Genomic DNA, 21,497 nt, shown 5'->3' with positions numbered 1-21,497 from the left:
TGAACCTAGCACTCAGGGGGCGTCTGTCTGAGGTTTGGGAGAATCACAGGCCCCCTAGAAGCAAAACAGGAAAGGAAGGTGGTGACTGGGTCCTTTATACATTTCATATGACTTCACCACTGTCTACCCAGAACCTCCCCAGTGGCCATCCCCCGGGTGCCCAAGATAAGTCTATCTCTAGACGGCAGGTCAACCCAGAATACCTGAGCAGGCTGGGGGAGGAAAGGGATACCCTAGTGATACCTGCACACCCTCTAATCAGGAGGCCTAGAGTGAACCCCCAGTCTCTCCAAGGGAACTCTGATCTGTAACCCCAAACACTTGTAATTGGCCAGAGGGTCCCTACCAACCCCCACAAGCTCACCGTTTGTAGTGTGTGAGGATTTTAGGCTCTGATCGAGCACAACCAGTGGGGTTGATCATGAGTGGCAGCTCCATCAGGGGGTGGCGTCCATAGCGGAATAAATAATTTTGACAGCTTTCCACTCCAGGCAGCTGTGGGCACAGGTCATGCTCACTTTAGCCTGAGCACTTCCGGGGCAGAACCAACCTTCCCCGTGCCCACCTGGCCCCACCCGTGGCCCCTTCCTTACTGATTCAGCTATGCGCAGCACGGCGTGCACCGTCAGCCCAAAGAGCTCCTCGCCTTTCAGGTACTCAGGGAAGAGCCGCAGCATGTCAGCCTCTTTTCTCATGGCAGCCACAGGCTCAATGATGCGATTCCACACAGCTAAGAGGCAAGGAAAGAGAGCAGCCCTCAGAGGCAACTTCTGCTCACTGACCTCAGCCCTAACCTCCATCTGAAGCTACATTTGTTTTCTGTAGCCTGCCCACCTTGCTGTCAAGAGGGTGTGTGGTTCTTCAGGAGCCCCTCTTGGCCTCCCAATCTCAGTCTCCCTCAACAAGCCAGGAGGCTTCCCACCCTGGAGGGGCATCAGAGAGCCTTGTGACACAGAAACATGAACTCAGGGCCCAGGATACCCAGCACAGGCATGTTTTGGAGTTGAGAAGACTTGGGTTCAAGTTCTAATACTGGCCATGGGACCTTAAGGCAAATACTTAAATCTCTCCACTACTCAGTTTCTCTATGTGTAAAACTTGGCATAATAATAGTACTCAGCTTGCAGGGTTTTGTGTGAACAAGATAACTTATATAAATCACTCAGCTTAGTTTGTGGCGCATAGCATATGCTCACTACAATGTAACTCTTACTGTTACTTTTATCAGTAACACTGAAACTAAGATCAAGATTTTATCCAGGGAAAAGCAACCATAAGGAACTCAAGGCTAGAATTAGATTGGGTGAGCTGGAAGACGAAGTCTCAGAACTGTATCCTTGTGTTGTATGAAAGGAGAGAAGGTTAGCACTCCCCTTGACAAGGATGGAAGAGGCCTTCGGGCCTAACAACACGCATACGGTTAAGGCATTACCACTTACTTCGTGGCATCTAACCACTGTTTTTAGATGCAAGAGGGAAGAGATATGGGAACATATGTATATGTATAACTGATTCACTTTGTTGTGGAGCAGAAACTAACACACCATTGTAAAGCCATTATACTCCAATAAAGATGTTTAAAAAAAAAAAAGAACTGTATCCTTTAGATCCACTGAGTTGGGAAAAGGAGCTGACATATGTGTCGTCAGACAAGCAAAATATCCTCAATTACAAGGGAATTCAAGGTGACTGAGCGGTCAAAACACTTTCTCTGGAGATCTTCAAGAGACCTCTGCCTGCCCTAAGTGGGGAAGAAAGATCACCCATGAGGAGCCTGCAGGTCTCTTCTCAACATCGTAAAGGGGACGCTGGGAGACGCTTGCCCAATTCCGTATTACCACTTCAAGGGCCCCGTGCTCACCCTGGGGAGAGGCGTCAGTGAAGACCAGGTCCTCCAGGCCCTGCTCCATGACTTTGATCACAAACTCCGGCCGCCCGTTGTTCTCGCCGATGGAGCAGCGGTAGCAGCAGCGGCGGTTGTTAGTACGGAGGCTCCAGTAGATGCGCGTGGCCTCGTAGCCCACGGGATAGAGAGCGGTGGCACTGTGGAAGTCGGCCATCTGGTGGGGGAGCAGCTGTCCGATGGCGTGGAACACAAGGCCCCCCACACGGAACATGTGCAGCCGCTCTCCCCGCTGGATAATGCTGGCGATTTGCTTCACCTCATCTCGCTCAATGTAGACCCGCCGGAAGACAGCAAAAGAGCTCAGCTCCTGCTCGCAGGGCCCCTTGATCTTATGCATCGGACACAGCATGGTCTTGTCTTTGAAGAACATGCACTTGGCGCGGATGGCGCAGGCAAAATGGTAGACGTTGGGGCAACGCATGCGATTGCAGCTGCTGGTGGCACCAGTGCGCTGGCACAGGGAGCACTTGGTGAGCAGTCCTCGGTGCAGGGCAACCTCCACGTTCATCAGTGCCCCACCCTGGGTCTCATATACCTCCGTGGACCACAGGGCACAGTTGAGGTGCACCCACAAGTCCAGGTCCAGGTTCAGCAGGCGAGCGGGCCCATCCGTGGCCCCATCCCCCTCCTCATGACAGAAGCAGCAGCGCCGCATGTCTCGAGGCACCTTGTCAGGTCGCAGGGCTGTGCCAAGCTGCTCCATAAACTCTGCCACTTCCCGCTCATCCTCCTGCCGCACACCACCCTTCTGGATGGTCAGCAGCAGCCGGAGACGCTTCCAGCGCACCCCCTTCCACTTCTTGAGGCGAGGGGGCCGGGAATCTTCACCTTCTTCAGAAGGCCGGGCTCGGGGCTTGGGCCGGGCTGATTCAGGGGACGAGGCAAGTGGCAGAGGCGAGGGGACTGGGGGCTCAGCTGAGGGTTCAGCTGGAAGTTCAGCCAAGGGTTCAGCAGGGGGGCTGGCAGGAGAGGGTGCCAAAGGGGAAGGGGGTGGGGAGGGTGCTTCAGGAGGCGGGGCCGAGAGCTGCCGCACGTCCAGGTTGGAGACGTTGTAGGTGTAGCCATGCTGGATGGGTGGCTCTGGGGCGGGGCTCTCCTATGGGAAGACGCCCTGTACCATTAGTGCCAGCTCCCCGCTGAACTAGTCACCTCTCTCCTCCCACCCAGATTCCACTTGCCCAAAAGCCCTGTGCCTTCTCGGTCCTAGCCAGATACCCACCCCTTTCCCGCCAACAGACCCACCTGTTTGAGGAGACTCAAGATGTCTAACTGGCTCTTGAGGGTATAGCCGGGCAACACAGCATCAAACTGCTTCAGCCAATCAGGGCCAGCTTCTGGGCTCTTGCCTCCCAAACCCTTTTCTTTCCCACCTGCAGGAAGGAAGGGGTCAGAGCCTCCCACCAGAATCATTCCCTGCAGGTCCCAAGGAGTTTTCCTGCCAAACTCACCAGGGCCCTCAGCTTCCCCCTTCTTAGGCTCAATGCCTGCCCGGGCAGGGCTCTCTGGGAACAGCACCTCATAGGAGTTGGGGATCTTCATGCTTAGTAGCTCTGCCACTGCCACCATCACACCATTCAGGTTCTGCCAGGGCAGGAAAGGGGATGGAACAGCCGTGTCAGCAGAGTGCGTGGAGTGAGAACTACCACCAGCTTGGTAGGGACAAGGACACTCAGAAGGCAACTCCCCAAGTGGCCATGTGCCATCAGTCTTGCCCCTGTGCCGTCCAGCTCTTCTCACGCATTTCCTTTATGGGCAGCCTTTCCCAAACCGCTGTGGGCATTAACGGGAGCTCCACAGAAAGAGACCTGTGCGTACTGGGTTTGGGAAATGACACACACTACATCCACTACTTGGAAATTCACAATACACATTAGCAAAGTAAAGGATCTGAAGAGTCTTGTAATAAAGAAACCTGTTTTGCTATTTTAACTGGGATTTCCAGTTTCCTTTGACAACAAAACCCTGATAACATTTTCAAAAAATCAGAATTCCACCCAGCGTGACTAGGGACATGCTGTTTTGTAGCACTTGTCACATTATACACACTCTCCTATTTGTTGACTTGTGTCTTTACCACTGAACTGTGAGCCCCTTGAGGGCAGGGACCCCTTGTGCTACATTTTTCCTAATCCCACAGTCCAGCTCAGGCTTTCATACACAGTAGGTCCTCAATACCTAGTTTTAAATGATTGGATTTATCCAGAGAAGCTCCCGGGACTGCCCACTGACCAGCATCCCCTTGGCCTCCGAGGCACCCCCAGGAACATACCTTGGCAGCAGCGGCAGAAACTGTCAGCATGACTGACACCTCGCTTCCTTTGCCCTTTTCCCAAGTTGTGGCAGGCAGCTTCCCAGGGGCCTCCAGATCCAGGGCCCCATAAGGTTTGCTATCTGGGAAGACTGAATGAGAAAGGGGGACCTGTGTAAGCTCCAGCTGCCTCTCTCCCCAACCTCTGACAATGCAGCCCGGCCTGGCCAGGACTGGTCCATGCCCAGAGCAACCTCTACCTGGGATGCTGGCCCGAGGAATGATGGGGATGACGGGGGAGAGAGCCCGGTCGTCCTGCTCCCACCGGCCTGAGCCCAGCTGAGGGAAACGAGGGGCTTCCTCCCCCAGGATGCTCTCGGGGGACGAAGCTGGCACAATGCTGTCAGGAGAATCGCTGTCCTCGTCACTCTCCATCCTGTGGGCCAAAAGTAGACATCCATTGCTAAGGCCCTACAGATGCCACCTCCCAAATCTAGAGATTAGTAGATGTCACAGCCCTGCTTGAAATCTGCTGCCGTCCAAGGGAAAAATAAGGCGACCTGCCCGCACCCCAATTCCTCATCCCCATTTCTGGCCCCACCCGCACCTGACATCCTCAGTCTGATTGTGAGGGGGCGTAGGCAAGGCGGCCAGCAGGTCTAGACTCTTCACCTCTGAAGCATCTGAGGGGTAGGTGGGAGAAGAAAAGTCAGGCTGAGGGTGGCCAGAGCCAATGGTGCTTTCTCCCATATGTTTCAGGCCTAACTAGTACAAGACCTAGCTTAGCTATCATGACCACTGTCTACCCATCCACCCACCTACCAGTTTAGGGCAGACAACCTATATTTATTGAGCCTTTCTAAAGAGGTACTCTGTAAGTACATTCTTTGTTTATAGTCTTTTAGCGACTCCATTAGGCGAGCACTATTTTTATTCCACAGTGAGAAAACTGAGGCTCACACAAGTCAATCAATTTGGCTGCAGTAACACAGCTAAATAAACGCAGGAGCCAGGATTCAAATCCAGATCTGACTGTAGTTCGTACCCACTGGGTAAGGAAGCTGGGCCATTCCCTGTAAGCGAAAGCTTCATAAATACTCTCCCTGTCCTGTTGCCTTTGCTCTAGACTCCAGAAGCCAACCCTTGCCTCCAACAAATCAGTCCTAAAGAGGCCCTTCTTATCTCAAGGACCCTGTCGTGTATGCACACAGAGCAACACGCAACCCACTCCTATCTTAAACTGTACCACATGACCCCAGCCACCAAGACCTAGCGGAGGAGAAGCTCACTCCGTTCCTGGCTTACCCCTCAGCGTCCCTTCAGCATCCCGGGCAGAGGTGGCATCCTTGGGGTGCTCCCCCAGCTCTTCAGATGGAGTGACGCCATTCACCATCTTCTGCTGCACCGATGGGGGTGGGGTGGGGGGCAGCGACGAGGGTGGTGTCGGCGGGTTACTCAGGTTATTCTGGGGGTGGGGTGGGGTGTTGTGTGCAAGATGGCATAGGGAGACTGACATGATCTCCTGGCCCTACACTATACCAGCAATTTCCACAAGTCTGCCACCCCCATCTCCACGCCCCCAGGAACCTCATCGTCCCCAAAAGGTATTGCCATTTTTCTGACCTTGGTAAGCAGCTGGGAATAGTAGTCAGGGCCCGTGGGCAGCGCCCCACTTCCAAAGGCCCCCCTCAGCTGGCACTGCCCATTGATTGGGCAGCCGCTGCCAAAGGGAGCAAAGAGGCTAAAATTGGCGGTGATGGTAGGCTCCGTGAGGGGCAGCAGGGACAGCTCCTAGGAGGGGCAAGATGACAAGGTTGGAAACCTGCAGCGTGTACATCTCTGCTACTGCACAGTTGGGGGCCAGGCTGCCCCCTAACCTGGGATGGGACCAGGGGACTGGCTCCTGGGGGTCACCTGTTTCAGCTGTTTCAGCAAGGCCTCGCTGGCCCTGACCCCGTCCTCCTTCCGCAGCTTCTTTCGGGAGCTCACCAACCTGTCGCTTGCCTTCTGTACCCTCTTGGGCTTCGGTGTCAAAGGCTTCCTTGCTGCTGTATCCTAAGCCAGATAAACCCACAGTGAAGGCCGCTGTCCCCCACGGAGCCCTCACCTCATTTCACCCAGACCTGTTCACTCTGCCCCCCGGGCTCCAGACCCCGCACTGTCTGCTCCACTCCAGCTAGAGTACTCACCTCCTTGTTGCTGGGGGTACCCTGTAGTTTCTGCTCCAGCCCAGCCAGCTTGCTGTCAATGTGCCCGTTGATCTCAGCTCGCAGCCCCTCGGGCCCCCGCCCAGTGCTGAGTTGCACATTCTTTGCTCGTAGAAGCTTCTGCAAGAGCAGATGCCCAGCCTCTGAGCGAGGGCCTGCCAGCAGGAGGTGGTTGCTGGTACCTGGTGCCCCTATTGGCTCCCCGTTGGCCTCCCTCTTCACTGCCTGGGCTCCCAGGGCACATGGCTCTTCCCGAGGCTCCTGCTTGATGCTGAGATGGGGTGGCTCGGGTACCACCTGCCCATTCACCTGCTCCAGATGCCCAGGTACCAGGCTGCTTTGGTCCGGCTTCTGGGCTTCCGCTAGGTTGTCTGGGGGGTCCCAAGGTCCCAGCCCCTTGCCAAAGAAGGTATCTGCAAGCTGGGCAGCAGCAGGTGAGACCCTCCCAGGAGGCAGCTCCAAGGGTGGCCCCTGGGGTTTTGGGGTTCCTGGTTGGGTGGTAGGGAGCTGGGCCTCAGAGGGAAGCTGGGAGCTGGGGGAAGGTAACTGTGAGGAAGGTCTCTTTGGCTCTTGGGGGCTGGATGGTGGAGGTGTGGGAAGGACAGGGCCAAGGACTGGTCCTGTGGATAAGGCTCCTTGTGGGGCGGGGAGCCGGGGTGGGCCCTGAGGTCGAAGCCCTGCCCCCAGCTCCTGAAGAGGGCCTGTCTGGGATCCAGTGAAGCCCCCAAGTTGGGGTTGGCGGCCCAGGAGGCCCTGGAGGGGAGAGGGCTGGGTCCCAGGCTCCTGGTAGGGTGGGGCCTGGCGTACTGCCTGACTCTGCTGTAGCTGCCGCTGCATGAGGAGTGCCTGTAGCTGCTGCTGCTGCTGAGGACTCAAGTGCCGCAGCTGTGGGTTTTTGGCCAGGACTCCTTGAAGCTGTGCTCGAAGCTGACCCACTGTAGGCATGACCCCAGCTCCAGGCAGGCTCTGCCCAGACTGGGGGACAGATCCTGGTTTGGCAGGCTGTGGCCCTGCATTATTTTGCACGGGCCGCTCTAGTCCAGGGGGCTGTTGGGAGCTCAGAAGATTCTGGGTCATGGGTCCAGGCTGCTCCCCTAAGGAAACAGAGGATTGGGCCAGCACGTGGGGCATAGATGAGGCCTCAGAAGATGATCCACTGCCTGGTTGCCCATGGCTTCCCACACCCGCTGTGTGCAGCAAGTTAACTTGCTGCTGCTGTTGTCCTGGGAGCCTCAGAGGTGGCTGCAGCTGCACAGAGCTGGGCTGAGCCTGGGCCTGGGGTTGGACAAGGAGGAGTTGTGAGTCCCCGGAGAGTGAGGGCTTTACCTCCCCTGGTTCAGTGGCCACTGACTCTGGTACAGTCCCTACAGCTAACGGCCCTCCCTGATGCGTGGAGGGCCCCTCAGTGGTCTCTGGAGGAAGAGCCGCCTCTGCAATGTTTTGTTCCTTGCCCGTTAGGATGAGGGTTGGGCCCAGGGCTCCGGGGCTAGAAAAGTGTTGCAGAGGCTTGGCTGGCATGCCAGGGCCGAGTGTCACTTGCTGCTGTTGCTGTTGCTGTTGCTGTTGCTGTTGCTGCTGCTGCTGTTGCTGCTGCTGCTGCTGCTGCTGTTGAGGAGACAGTAAAGTTCGACTCTGGCTCAAGAGGCCCATCTGCTGCTGCTGTTGTTGAAGCTGCTGCTGCTGCTGCTGCTGTTGTAGCTGCTGCTGCTGCTGCTGTTGTAGCTGCTGCTGCTGCTGCTGTTGTTGTAGCTGCTGCTGCTGCTGCTGTTGTAGCTGCTGCTGCTGCTGCTGTTGTAGCTGCTGCTGCTGCAGCTGTTGCTGCTGCAAGGAGGCCATGGGCTGAGCACTCAGTTTGGGCTGCCCACTGTGTGGCATCAGACCCTGCTGAAGATGGGAAAGCCCTGCCATGGATCCCTGCTGTTGGTGCTGTTGCTGCTGCTGCTGCTGCTGCTGCTGCTGCTGCTGGGATGTGACCAGCCGGTGTCCCATAAGGCCCTGACCCTGCTGTGCCAGCTGGGGGGAACTTAGCACCCGGGGCTGGGTCAGGATCACCTGTCTGTGAGGGCCCTGGGGGCCCAGAGCTCCAGGGTGCTGTTGCTGCTGCTGCTGCTGCAACACTGCCACCTGGGCAGGGCCCAGCATGCCCTGGGGCCCCTGGGGTGGCTGGGGGGACAGCTGCTGGACCAAGAGGCCCTGATGGCTGCTGGGAGGCAGAAGCCCTTGGGGCTTGGGACCCAGACCCTGGTTTGCCGGTACCCCTGGGCCCTGTTGCTGTTGCTGCTGGATTGCCACCTGTCCTAGGAGGTGCTGCTGCTGCTGTTGCAGTTTCTGGGCAAGCTGCAGGCGTTGCTGCTGTAGCTGCAGCTGCCTCTCCTGTAAAAGCCTCGAGTCAGGTCCTAGGCCTCGAAGAGCAAGGTTGCCAGGGAAAAAGCTCCCTGAGGGGCCAGCCAGGGCCCCAGCCCCACCAGAATGTTGCTGTTGCTGCTGCTGGGCCAGGGTGGTGTTGAGGAAGGGGCCACCAGGCTGTCCAGGTAGTGCCATGCCCCCGGGGGGCAGGCGAAGACCTGCAGCTTGCCCACCGGGGGGCCCCTGTGGTGGCTGCAGCCCATGGCCGGGGAGCAGCTGACCAGGAAGCTTGGTGAGTAGCCGGGGACTCTGGGAAGGGCTAAGGGCCAATACAGCTGAGTGCTGCTGCTGCTGCTGCTGCTGCTGCTGCTGCTGCTTATTCCGATATTCTGCCATGAGATTAGTGTGCTCCTTCTGCTGCTTCCGGACCTAACATGGAAGGGTCAGGGAGGTCAGCCTGGAGCCTGCCCACCCATGCCATCCCTCTTCCCAGGCTCCTGGTTGCTAGGCTGAAGTCTGCCTTCCCCACCTGATCCAGCTGTTTCTGGATCTTGCTCTGTTGTTCTGTAACCAGCTTGAGCTTCTCAGCATCAGCCTCTGGGAACTCACGGCCAGCCTTTTTGGCAGTGCGCTGCTTGGCGCACAGAGCTTTCCGGGACTTGCGGTGCACCCCGATCTGCTCCTCTAGCACCTTCAGTTGCATCTGTAGGAGCTGCTGGGTATGGAACAGCCACTCCTCATACTGCCGCTGGTCAGCCTCATCTGGGAAAGGAAGCGGGCGGGTGTCAGGTGATCCAAATCCCTCTTTCCCCACATACCCCAAGCCACTTCCTTGCACACTCCTCCCCATCCCCATACTCACTGATCACTCCCTGGGCAAAAGTGGGTGGATTGGGACGAGCCTGGGAGGGGTCACCGGCACTCCGCTCCTGTGACGAGAGAGACTGCTAAAGGGTCACTGTTCTGTACCAGGCCCTAAGAAGGGTGACCTGATGCCATAGGACCCAAGCTCCCACTCCCACCTGACCATTTATTTACCTGGCCACTCCCAGCTGCCACGTGGTTCTGCAGATCACTGCCGGGCCCCCCTGAGAGTCTCTGGGCTAGCAGGGACACTTGCTGCCTGGAGTCCGCCAAAGCAAAGAGGATGTGTCGGTGATGGGGAAAGTTGAAGGGCAAAGAGGTGGGACAAGAAGGAAGTAGGATGTGGAAGAACAGGGGAGGGACTGGAAAAAGAAAGGGCCAACCCTCCCACCCTGCAAGTCTTACCTGTTCATACCAGGTGCCACTCCAATGCTGCCCTGAGCCATCACCTTCTTGATGCCTTTCAAAGCAACCATCTTGGCCTTTGCAATAGGATCAATGATATCTTCTGCAGCAAATTTGTCCAGGTCTGGAGAGGGAGGAGCCAAGTGAGCTGGGCATTGAGGTCAATGCCCCATTCCATGTCTACTGTTCCGACACCTTGACCTCCACTAAGCCAAGCAGAACAATGGCATGGCATGGTGGAAAGACCACTGGACTAGGAGCCAGGCAGCATAGGTGACTCAGTTCTGTTATTCACAGGACATGCGGCTCCGTTTTTACTTGCACAGTGCTAGGAAAAGGTACTCAGTGAATATCTGTTGAGCCAATATATCAATGTCATTTCACCTCTATGGGCCTCAGTTTACTCTTCTATTTGATAGAGATCATGATTCCTTATTCTGCTCACCTCATGGAGCTATTGAGAGGATCAAATGTGACCAGAATACGAGTACACTTTATGACCTAGAAAGCATTCTTCAAAAGTAGTGTTCTTAGGGCAACTAAGTGCAGCCCAAGAACCCAAGATGTGGGCACTGTGCCAAAGTCCAACGCCAGAGCTGTTTTGGGCACAACACGCATCACCTACAGACCACTCTTCTGCTTGTCCAGGATGCTGGGTAGGAAAAGAGAAACTAGCAGCCACCAAAAACTTAAATCTTCCTAAAATCCTGTACATTGTATATTTCTCCACTGCTCAGAAAGCTTAACTGACTCCCTACTTTTTTTTCTTTTTTTGGCCCCGCCGAGCTGCATGTGGGATCTTAGTTCCCCAATCAGGGATCGAACCCTCGCACCCTGCATTGGAAGCAGTCTTCACCACTGCACTGCCAGGGAAGTCCCCTGACCCCCTACTTTTAAGAGGACTAACCAAACTCCCTCTCCTGGTTATTTTGAGGCAGTAAAACAGTTAAGAGGATATGAGGGCCAGGGTTCAAATTCCAGCTCTGTTAATTGTGCTGGGCAAGTTAACTTAACCTTGGGCAAGTTAACTTAACCTCTCTGCCTCAGTTTCCTTTTCTATAATCCAAGATAATAATAGTACCTACTTAATGTGTTTGTTGTGATGATTAAATTATACAGTGAATGTAAAGCGCTCAGCACAGTGTCTGGCATGGCAAACAACCGTTATTCAATAGACGCTATTATAATTTGAGGTCTTCTTCAATCTGAGCCCTCTTCTTACCTCTCCAAAGCTACGGTGGCGCCCCCTCACTTCCCTCCGCAAAGCCTGCTCCAGCCTAACCACTCCACTCATTGTCTCCAAATATACCCCATGGGCTTTCCTGCTGCTAAGTCTCACTAAGTCTTTTCACCAACCCGGTTGCTTTTTCTTGCACCACTTCTCTCCAAGTCCTAATCTTTGGGTCTCACCACAGCTACAAAGCCTTTGCTAATCAGACTTCATGCGTCTATTCCATTCATTCATTCAACATTTGAATGCCTGCTGTATGCCAGGCACTATTCTCCCTTAAAAGCTACAGTGCTTCTGCTTACACCACTCGTATGGAATCTGGCCAAAGCTCTTTGTGTCCCATCCCCTTTAACTAGGGAGGATCTTGGGTCTGCAGCCTCCGTGAGCATTTAGTGGTAACAGTGATAAGTCAGCGCCCCCAGCTGAGGTTACCTGTATCCGGGAAGAAGCTGTTAGCCAGCTGCTGCTGCATTGCCAGCTGCTGCGGTTTCATGCACATGGAAGGTGGCATGGTACCCATGGGCTTCTGTGCCAGCACTGGCTGCGGGCTCTGCTGGGGCACCAAGCCTGCCTGTCCCCCATGCTGCCCACTTAGCATATGCCCTTGGTTGGACACCATGGTCATGGATGGGGCCAGGCGCTGCTGGAGGGCATGAGCTGGTGGCTGGGTGGGCATCAGTGGCTGGGCCAAGCCTGGCTGTCGGGAACCTCCAAGTCCCAGGGCAAGCTGCTGCTGGGTGCCAGCCAAACTGGGAGAAGAGCCCTCATGTGGCAAAGACACAGGCTGGGCAGGGCCTGGGGTGGACAGCAGGGAATGCTGCTGTTGCTGCTGCTGCTGGGCAGGCTGCAGCTGTGCTGAGAGCTGCTGTTTCTTCTGCAGCTCCTTCTTCTCATGTTCCAACAGGTCCTCGATGAGCAGGGGCAACTCACTAGCTACCAGTGAACTCTCCATCTTGTCCAGCTCATCCCCAGATGCATGTCCACCGGGCAAGGTCAGGGCCCCACTCTCTAGCTCAAACTTTTCCAGCAGGGAGGACCCTCCTGGGCCACTCAGTGGGCTGGGGGTCAGCAGGTGAGCTGGTGGTCCTCCTGTGGTCCCAAAGGGGACCTTCTCAGCTGGGTGCCCACTACTGGAAAAAGGTCCTGGGCCCATTCGAGTGTCCCGGCTGCCCACCACACTCTGTCCTGGCTTCAGCCCCAGGCCTAGGGAAGTGGTGGCTGGAGCTGGCTCTACCTTGGGGGTGGTAATGGTAAACTGGCAAGGGGAAGGGTGGCGCCCACCCTCCTCCAACTTGGGCTTCACCTCGGGGAGCACGGATGCCAGACGGGGCTCAGAGGCATCAGCAGCCGGGGGAGGGCGCTCCTCAGGGCCCAAGGGTCCTGGCTCCACCCCCCGCAGCAGAGCCTCCCGCTCAGCCTTTTCATTGGCCGACTCCACCAGCCTCAGATGCTCATTGAAGATGTCCTTCTTGTCCCCGGTGTCCAGCTCAGGGTCAGTATAGGCCAGCAGGTCAAACTCATCCCCGTTGAGCAGGTCGTCCAGGTGGGGATCATTGGTCTCCAGGTTTTCCAGGGTGCCCAGCTCATCATCTCCCTTGGCCACATCCACACCCAGGCCCAGGTGAGCAAGCTCCTCATCATCCTCCAGGGCCTTGTGGGCATCAAAGTCATCGTCCAACTCAGGATCCTCACAGGGTAACTTCCCAGCTTCCAGGGCCAGAGGAGGGCGGCCAAGCTCAGTGCCTGAGGGAGGCCGGCTGACTAGCTCCAAGCCAGCGGGCGCGTTGGGACCCTTGGTATGGGGCGTTGGATGCAGGCCGTTGTTCAGTTCAGGGGCTGGTGGGGCTGAGGGTTTCTGGGGAGGAAGGCCTGACACTGCTAGGCCACGAAGCCCTTCAGGGGCCAGTCGGTGAGAATCCTCAGTTACAGGGAAAAAACGGGGTCTCTGAGGGGGGCCCTGACCAGGAAACGGAGGCACCCCCGGTCCCAGTCCTTTCTGTACATTGTGCCGCAACTCAATGAACTGGGCAGGACCAGCTGGACCAGGCACTGGCTCACCAGGGCCAGGCAGGCGGGTGGGAATTCCCGCCAAGGGGGAACCTATGGCTTGGCGGCCAAGTTCAGGCCCAGGAGTTGACGGAAAGCGTGTCGACATGGCAAGTCGCATGGAAGTTGCTGCTGTTGCCTGTTGCTGCTGCTGCTGCTGCTGCTGCCACAGTTGCTGCTGCTGCTGCTGCTGCTGCTGCAAGGGCAGGGACCCAGGATACGGTGCTCGCTGATAGAAGGCTTGGGAGCCTCCCACCAATTGCCTGGAAGAATATGCAGTAGTCAGTAAGACGGAAGCAGGACGAAAAAGAGCTAGAACACGGGCTGCCCTAAGGAAGGAAGGCTGGAGTTAATGCAGTGAGGGGGAAGGAATGGGGAAGAGAAGTTAAGTGATACTGAAGAAGGATTACAGAGACAGGAAAATCAGAGGCAGCACACAATGGTGGTACAATATGTTCCCTTGCTTTTCCCCCAGGGCACCCCCTGGAGCCTCACCGGCTGTTCACATCCATAGAGGAAGGGGTGGCTGGTGGAGGTGGCCGGGAGAGTCGGTCATCACTGGGGAAAGCCCCCGGCCCCAGGATGGGGCCACCCAGCTTGCTTGGGGGCAGCCCCACAAGGCTGCTCTTGTCCTAGGAGAGATGAGGGTAGATGAAGGTGGGGCCACCTTCAGCATCTTGGATCCACTACCCCTTGCCACTCCACCTACCTGGGTGCCAGCAAAGGGGGTCTGGCCTCGACCCAGCTGCTCAAAGGCAGGGCTACTAGGCTCAGCACCCCAGCTGCCCGGGGGCCCCACTGCTCCGGCAGCTGCCGCAGTTTCCTTCTCCTGCCGAAGGGTGTTGCGCTGGATCTGCTGCCGAATCAGCAGCTCCCGTAGTCGTTGGCGCTGCGCAGAGAACAGAGAAGAGGGGTAAGTCCATTCTACTCGAACCAAAGGGCTGGCACAGAGACAGAGGAGACGTGGGGGGCTCAGGTCCAGGATGTCGACTCACCTGTCGTTGCTTCTCCAGCTCTGTCTGACTGAGGCTGGACATGCCTGGGTCCTGGGTACCTGGAAGTTCAGGTGCCGCCAAAGAGCTGCCCATCCCAGCCCCTGGGTCTTCTCGCTTCTCAGCTGGAGAGGTGATGCCTGCCCGCTGTGAGGCTCCATGGGACAGGTAGGGGAGGGATCCATCGGGTGCAGGTGGTGGAAGGACTGATGGGGGGCGCAGTGGGGACAGCCCATAGCCCTCTCCTGTGGACCCACTGCTGGGTCCCAGAGGGCTGCCCGATGGGTGGAAGTTCCCTGTGGCTACTGTGTAGTTTGTGCTTTGAGGCTTGCCCAAGGTAGGGCCGGGCCCAAAATGGCTGTTGATCCCATGGGGTGGAGGGAGACCAGGCTGAGGGACAGGGGGCTTTAGCGAAGGCTCCCCTACTGCCTGAGGGAAAGTGAAACGCATGGGAGAAGGGGTGCCTACAAATGCACCAGTCCCAGGGGACCGGGCAAAATTGGGGGGCTGCACACTTGGGACCTTGGCATGGAGCTCACCTGCCGGCCCTGAGGGCAGGGCTGCTGGGAAACCCCCAGCCCCCAACGGAGTGTGGGCTAGAGGTCCAGCCTTGAAGGCAACTTCAGGGGGCTGGGGGCGGGGTGGCTTATGCAGTGGGGCAAACGGGTCCCGGGACTGAGGGCGTGACGGTGGGCGGGAATAGGGGTCAGGGGACTGGAAGCGAGGGGTAACAGGGGAGGGGCAGAAAGCCTCAGCAGACAGAGGACGGGGTGTCAGCGGGGACTGGGAGCTGGACTGGGACTGGGGACTGGCGGGCACTCGGGAGAAAGGGTCAGAGGGCAGCGAGCGAGGAGGCAGGGCACAGCAGCTCTCAGGGGGCGGGGGCGGGGGCCGAGGGGTCAACGGGGGTTGGGCATAGGGGTCAGGGTAGGGACCAGGGCGAAAGATGTCCGAGTGGCTGGGAGGGGAAGGGGCCAAAGCCTGGGCAGGGGGCGGCTCCTGGGGCCTTAGGCCCAAGCCTGGGCTCTGGGGCTCTACCTGAGATGCCCGAGGGGTCAGGGGGGCTTTGAAGACGTCGGGTGCCTTTAACTCCAGGCCACCCAGATGGGGGCCTGAGGAGGGTGAGTCAACAAAGCCCAGGTTTGGGGGCCCATAGCTGGGAGAGGATGCCCCAAGCTCTTCCTTCTTCACCTCTAGGGCCTTCCGAGACTCCCCGAAAGGCAGGGGCGACAGCAGAGGCTCAGAAGCCTTGCCTCCCCCTACCCCTGGGCTCTCAGGCACAGCCAGGTTGTCCAGTGAGGGGCAGCGGGGTTTGAGGAAGGGGTCAGGTGTGGAGGGCTGGTGTCGGGGGGTGCCAGGTGGGGTGGTGTGGAACTCCCCTGGCTGGCCGGTCCCAGGACGAGATGAGGCGCCCAGCGTCGCGGGCTGCACGGGGGCCCCGGTCGGACTAGGATAGGGAGGGTAGGTGGGTGGTGCCGTGGGGAAGCGGGGCTCCAGAGCGTAGGCGGGGGCCAGTCCAAAGGGGTCCTGCGAAGGCACTTGGGCGGGCACCTGGGGTGGGAGCTTGAGGAAGAGCTCACCGGGCGAGTCGGGGCCGGGCACCGTGCCCGCCGGCGGCTTCAGGAACCCATCCGCAGAGGTAGACAAGCCGGCGGGGGGAGTGGGGCTGCCAATGAAAATGGTGGGGGCAGCAGCAGGAGGCGGGCTGCCCAGTGCCCCTGGCTGGGGGGGAATGCGGAGATGAAGGGCCGGTCGGTCAGTCTTACGGGCCATGTCGCCCACCTTGGTCTGCTTGTTGATCTGGCTCTCAGCCTGCTACAGGGGGAGACCAGGCACAGAGCAGTCAGGCTGCTGTGGGCAGGCCCTATGTCCCCCCTACCCTTAGGGAGCCCGCCCCACTACAGGCCTTGGATGGCACGACCCAACCTGGCCCCCACTCACCTTTTGCACCTTGCTGATGCGGTGAGCTGCCCGGTTATCTTTGGCCTTTTGCTGAGGAATAGAGGACACAACCTTAGGCTAGGACGCAATCTCACGCTCAGCCCCCAGCCCTCGCAATGTCACTCACACTGCCTACCCAGAAGCCGATCCCTACTGGCCCAGCTGCTTTGGGAGTGGGGAATGGAAAGAACTGAGGCGACCTTCCCAAAGTCACCCCGCACCCTCAGTTCCCGTGCTGACCCAGGCTCCCTCTGTCTCACCAGGTAGGGGGCTTTATCAGCAGCTGGAACTTTTCTCCAGAGCTTCATGATTTGTTTGCAGCGGCTAGACCAGTCTGGAGGGCAGAGAGAATGTGTTAGAGGAGACCTGGCAGGTGACCCCTGCACGTGCCATGTTACAGGTTGTCTCCCTTGCCCTCATCCCACGGGTACCTGGGTAATCTTGCTTGAGATTGGGAAAGTTAATGTTGGCATAGAGCACAGGTGAGATGGTAGAGAGCTGGCCCAACTCCTCGTCCTTCTCCCAGCGCTGAAGACTCCGCTGGTTGTAGGAGAGCCCGTCGCCCTCACCCTCTGTGGTGGGCGTGGTCGGGGTGGAGGGCGTGGTGCCCCCCGAGCCTGTCCAGGGGCTGTCTGGCTCACCGGGCTCCGGGCTAAAGAAGCCCCCGCGCTCCCTGGGGCGCAGGGGCGGAGAGTCACAGAGGGCAGGGACGCCAAGCCCCACCCCAGACAAACTGCCCAGAGTCCCCAGGCCACTGCCCTGCCCCAACAGAGGACAGTCACTAACAAAGGAGCAGAGGGAGGTGTTGCTACAGCAGCACCCAAGAGTCCAAGGTTCCCTCCCTTGGCATGGCCCCAGTTGGAGGGAAGGGACTGCCCACGGGGGTTAAGCATAAATACCAACCTAGAATCCAGGAATGGGGACTGGCAAAGGCCCGGGTAGGAGTCCATTGGGCTGCTGGAGGGGAGACTGCCCAAAGGGAGTCCACCTACAAGAGGCACAGGATCAGCGAAAGGAGTAAGTGGCCCATCCTGAAGGCAGGCTTGGCCATACCTGCCCACCCAGTTTTCAAACCACTCCTATCCGGATCACCTTGAAGAAAGGGCCTCTGTAGCGGTGTACGGCTGCCGTCGAGGCCAGGGGTTCCACAACCCAGATGTTGCTCTCGTTCAGAACCCAGAACATCCTTGAAAAGCTGCTGCAGGTCCTTGGATTCCATCTTGGGCAGTTCTGTGAGGGATCGATGAAGGATGCTGCTGAGGAAGACTGGGGAGTTGAAGGGACACCACAGGGCTACAAACGGTCACGGCCAGGGAAGGTGCCCACGGCTCCCCACTAGAGAAGCTGTACAGATGAGAGTCTCAAAGGTAGGATGCTCTCCTTCTCCCACAGAGGACCCTTATACGCAAGGAGTGCGGGTCACAGCCTCACCTTCTGTGGGAATCCTGTCTAAGTCAGAGCTAAGCATCCCTTCACCCGGGGTGCCTGGCTTCTCAGGGTCACTAGGCACTGGGGATGCCTTTACGCCGCCATCCTCAGGTCCTGCAATTGCCAGGAGAAACCCATCAGCCAAGGCCAGTGTGGAGGTACCACACTGGCCACCCTGAACCACAGAAGGCATGGAACGCTTTCCAGCCTCCAACCCTGATAGTGCTCAGGGGCAGAACAGGTTGCAGAAGCAAAACCAAGATGGCACACAGTCCCAGCAGCCCTCACCTGACGTATCAGCCTTGCCCTCAGGACCACGGGATTCTTCATCTGCAACATCCGGACCATCATCTCCTACGAGCAAGAGTCGCCATTCCAATCAGAGATGCCCTACATGTGATGCCCCGAATAGGACCCCAGCTCCAAGGCCAGGGCCCTTGGCCCACCCTCAACTCCTGGAGACCAGCCCATTTCCCACTAAAATCTCTTACCAGCTTCTAAGCACAGAGTGAAGTTGGACCCCTTCAGACCACCTTACCCCCACACGACTGACCTTTCTGTGAGGTCGGGAGCTCCTTCCTATCTGAGCCTCCATCCCCCTTGGCTTTTGGGGTTCCTAGTCCAAAGCTTGGCCGGCCCACCCCAACTGCAAAAAGGGCCTTCCGGCTCAGGTCCAGCAGCTCCTTCCCAAAGAAGGCTTCCTGTGGGAGGAGTCAGGGAGAAACAGGCTTCTTCATGCCCTGCAGGACCGACACTGCCCTTGCCCCCTGGAGCCTAAGACCCACCTGCAGATAAGCAGGGAACATGTCCTCTAGTTTGCTCTTCTTGCGCCCTCGCCGCTGCTGCTTCTTCTTCTCATCCCCATCAGCTAAGCTCTGGTCCACAGAGCCCTCTGCAGGCAGGTCGGCAGGCAACACTGGGGACCGAATGGGAGGTGTCTGCCTCTCTGGGGACAGCAGGCACGCTGCTCCCAACTTGGCCTGGGGACGCTTTCTGCCTACTCTCTCCCCAGCACCAGTTGGGCCCACTACTCTCTTGGCCCTCTGAGTGAACTCCCCTGCCCCAGGCCTCCCTGGCAGTGTCCCACAGGTCCTGTGATCCCCACCTTCTCCCAGGCCCCACTGGAGCCCTCACCCGTCTCACCCTCGTCGGGCTGCCCATCCCCACTCAACACCTCCGCCTGTGCAGCAGGCCCCTTTTTCACACGTGTGTGGGATTTCCGCTGTCGCACCATGAAACCACCGATGCCTATAAGGAGACAGAGCTGAGGCTGAGAAGCCGCTGGGGACCTGGTGAGCTGCCCTTCACCACCCCACCTCTGCATCCCAGGGCCTCACCAGGCCGATAGGGTTTGCGTTTGCGTTTTTTGCTTTCCTCGGTCTCCTCTTTGCCAGGCTCTCCATCAGGGCTGACGGGGCCCTCTAGTTTAATTTCGCATTCCATGTGCTCCACACCACCTGTGTACGGGGACAGACGAGATGGAAGCAGGTCAGAGGCATGGACCCTTTTAACCCTGTCATCCTGCCACCTAAGAACAGAGCTGAGTGCCCTGCCACAGAGCCATCTGGACAAGACCAACAGTGGCTTGAGGGTGACTGGGAGTGATAATGCAGCTCCTACCCAACATTCAACTCTCACAGGCACGCTCCCATTACTCTGGCACTCCCTGAGATCCCTCAGCCTGACCTTCACCCTTGAGCAGCTCATCAGTGTCCAGGTCTCCATCCTTCTTGTCATCAGGGCCAAGGGCATCTGAAGGCTCAGAACCCTCCAGCCCTGCCTCGCCTGGGAGGCCAAGCCGTCCTCGCCGCTGGCGCCGCTTGTGCAGGGGCGACATGGTCAGGTTACGCAGCACAGCCATGCCAGTTTCTGTCAGCCACACACCCTCGAAGCGGAAGTACTGGGGCTCTGCACAAGGGGGAAGAGCGTGTGACCCCTGATGGAGGCCCCAAGGAGGGCAGAACTCCAAGTTTCGGCCTAAGTCCCTAGCTGGGACTAAAGCTCTGTGAAGAGCAAGAGAGAGACAGACTGAAGTCCAGACTGGGGTCTGAGGGCTGGAGAGGAGAGACCACCAATGGGCGCCAGCTAAGGCCCGAGTGCTCCCTCGGTTAACCAGGGGGATCAGAGAGACCGCTCCTGCTGAAGCCAGACTTTGCTCACGATTAACCCTCAGTTCACCAAATATATTCTCTAGCTGTCTGGGGCCAGGAAGGCCCCTCCTTGCCGAATGCCAGCTCACAGTGCCCCAGATGCCAGGAGCAGTGCCCACACCACAATGGAGGTGGGAGAGCCCCAGCTCCTTCATTAAGGAGAAAGAGCTGTGTTCTGTGCTCTCTGGAGATGAGATTCTAGCCGTACAAAGGCCGTGTTGCCTGGTGTAAGGAACTCTGCCTGGGAAACTGGATGCCTTGGTTCTCGTCATAACTTCATCACTGACCTATGGGGTGACCTTGGGCAGGCCACTCAAGCCCCCTGGGTCTTAGTTTCCTTCTCTGAAAATAACGAGATAAAGTTGGGGGGCTGGAGCTGGACTAAGTGTCTAAGGTCTCCTCTGGCTTTGGCATTCAGAATTTCTGTGACTCACCCGGCTCTTTCACCTTCATAGGCACCAACTCTGGAGGCGCAACAGGCACTGTGGAGAGGACAAACCAAGGCAGCTAGAGGCCCTGTCCCAAAGCAAGGCACCCCTGCCCCCACTCCTCCTCCCCTCTCCCCAGCTCCTGGTACTCACCAGCAGGCTTTACCACGTAAGGCTGGCAGGAGACACAGTCAAAGCCCTCGTCAGCCGCCTGCTCCACGTCATCCTCTGTGAAGAGGCTCTCGCAACCAGCATGCATCCACCTGGGAGGAGGGAGACAGGAGGGGATAAACTGAGACAATGCAAGGCTGAGAACAGGGAAGAGGGGGCTTACATGAGGGGCAAGGGGCACCCTCACCGTTCACAGTGACGGCACTGGATCAGGAGGTCCTCTTCCACATACGGGGCATGACAGATCGGGCAGGTCACCAGGCTGGCGCAGGGCCCGCAGTGCGTGTAACTATTCTGCCATTCACAGTGGAAGCCAGGGGAGGCGGCCCCACACTGCATACAGGACACACACCTGGTGGGGGCAGAAAGACAGACCCTCAGCACCTAACCTACCCAAAGCACCCAAAGCCGCCTGGCCTTCTAAACCCCGCCTCTGCCATGTATTCAACATCACACCCACTCAAACATTTCAGGCCCCTCTGAAGATCCCAGTCTCCTTACCACTTGCACTTCCAGCCACCCTTGGGCACGGTGAGCAGTGGGGGGTCCAGGCAGTACGTGTGGTAGCTAATGTCACAGTCATCGCAGAGCAGCAGGCGGGAGGGGTCTGAGGCCTGGCCGCATACCTCACACACGATGCACTCCACGCAACGCCAGCCCTTCAGCAGCATCACCTTGGTGATCTGGTGCAGAAGATGGCAATTCCTCAGGAGGTGATGCGGGGGGCAGGGCAGACCTCTCAGGGGAGGGTGGGACTTACACAGGTGAGGCTGGAGGACCCCAGTACCCAGGCCAGACCTCCATTTGAGCACAGGGAAGCGACACAGAGCACCCTCACCCCAAAAATAGTGGATCTTAAACTTAGGCTTCCAGGGATCTCTGCTGATCAGAGAACAGCCTCACCCGGCCACTGCCTCATTACGACCTTTCACTAGCGAAGTCTCCAAAAAGACTGTGGATAGAATTAGGTCGTATTTCCCCCAGTTTTTCCTGAACATGCAGAACCTGCTACTGCTGCAAGTTAGTGAGTGATAGCAGTGGACAAGTTCTAAATTAACATTAATGAAAACCCCAAAATGACTGATCATACTTGAGTCAAAAACACTGCTTTCTCTTTGTGGACATGTGTTTGAT

At 57.7% G+C, this 21,497-nt stretch overlaps 1 protein-coding gene and 1 non-coding gene across 14 annotated transcripts in view; one reads left to right on the top strand and one right to left on the bottom strand.

The window, feature by feature from the left end:
• The window catches only part of KMT2D (lysine methyltransferase 2D), a 39,480-nt gene that overhangs the window by 4,957 nt on the left and 13,026 nt on the right, over positions 1 to 21,497 (bottom strand). For 3 of the 13 annotated variants that reach the window (XM_057555961.1, XM_057555948.1, XM_057555949.1), the window contains exons 16-51: positions 20,865 to 21,046; positions 20,551 to 20,715; positions 20,346 to 20,455; positions 20,199 to 20,246; positions 19,301 to 19,522; positions 18,952 to 19,071; positions 18,749 to 18,862; positions 18,400 to 18,530; positions 18,168 to 18,315; positions 17,903 to 17,968; positions 17,618 to 17,728; positions 17,279 to 17,452; positions 17,090 to 17,174; positions 16,618 to 16,859; positions 16,447 to 16,520; positions 16,187 to 16,237; positions 14,249 to 16,060; positions 13,963 to 14,142; positions 13,749 to 13,885; positions 11,640 to 13,516; positions 9,977 to 10,100; positions 9,746 to 9,830; positions 9,570 to 9,651; positions 9,237 to 9,469; positions 6,344 to 9,136; positions 6,069 to 6,209; positions 5,778 to 5,945; positions 5,460 to 5,619; positions 4,762 to 4,837; positions 4,415 to 4,590; positions 4,176 to 4,306; positions 3,355 to 3,487; positions 3,149 to 3,276; positions 1,862 to 3,002; positions 594 to 730; positions 365 to 495 (exon numbers count right to left, since the gene is read on the bottom strand). In XM_057555961.1, the coding sequence (XP_057411944.1) occupies positions 365 to 495; positions 594 to 730; positions 1,862 to 3,002; positions 3,149 to 3,276; positions 3,355 to 3,487; positions 4,176 to 4,306; positions 4,415 to 4,590; positions 4,762 to 4,837; positions 5,460 to 5,619; positions 5,778 to 5,945; positions 6,069 to 6,209; positions 6,344 to 9,136; positions 9,237 to 9,469; positions 9,570 to 9,651; positions 9,746 to 9,830; positions 9,977 to 10,100; positions 11,640 to 13,516; positions 13,749 to 13,885; positions 13,963 to 14,142; positions 14,249 to 16,060; positions 16,187 to 16,237; positions 16,447 to 16,520; positions 16,618 to 16,859; positions 17,090 to 17,174; positions 17,279 to 17,452; positions 17,618 to 17,728; positions 17,903 to 17,968; positions 18,168 to 18,315; positions 18,400 to 18,530; positions 18,749 to 18,862; positions 18,952 to 19,071; positions 19,301 to 19,522; positions 20,199 to 20,246; positions 20,346 to 20,455; positions 20,551 to 20,715; positions 20,865 to 21,046 (11,888 nt within the window). The remainder of the gene's footprint in view (positions 1 to 364; positions 496 to 593; positions 731 to 1,861; positions 3,003 to 3,148; positions 3,277 to 3,354; positions 3,488 to 4,175; positions 4,307 to 4,414; positions 4,591 to 4,761; positions 4,838 to 5,459; positions 5,620 to 5,777; positions 5,946 to 6,068; positions 6,210 to 6,343; positions 9,137 to 9,236; positions 9,470 to 9,569; positions 9,652 to 9,745; positions 9,831 to 9,976; positions 10,101 to 11,639; positions 13,517 to 13,748; positions 13,886 to 13,962; positions 14,143 to 14,248; positions 16,061 to 16,186; positions 16,238 to 16,446; positions 16,521 to 16,617; positions 16,860 to 17,089; positions 17,175 to 17,278; positions 17,453 to 17,617; positions 17,729 to 17,902; positions 17,969 to 18,167; positions 18,316 to 18,399; positions 18,531 to 18,748; positions 18,863 to 18,951; positions 19,072 to 19,300; positions 19,523 to 20,198; positions 20,247 to 20,345; positions 20,456 to 20,550; positions 20,716 to 20,864; positions 21,047 to 21,497) is intronic. The other 10 variants (XM_057555951.1, XM_057555952.1, XM_057555957.1 and 7 more) reach the window with 8 other exon arrangements.
• LOC114237649 (U6atac minor spliceosomal RNA) lies at positions 1,340 to 1,465 on the top strand. Its single transcript, XR_003623188.1, has one exon. It is a non-coding gene; the product is annotated as a U6atac minor spliceosomal RNA (small nuclear RNA).

This window comes from Balaenoptera acutorostrata, chromosome 11 (assembly GCF_949987535.1).
Source record: "Balaenoptera acutorostrata chromosome 11, mBalAcu1.1, whole genome shotgun sequence".
NCBI lineage: Eukaryota > Metazoa > Chordata > Mammalia > Artiodactyla > Balaenopteridae > Balaenoptera > Balaenoptera acutorostrata.
Note: the sequence above shows the minus strand (reverse complement) of the source record. Positions and strands in the feature narration are given on the sequence as shown.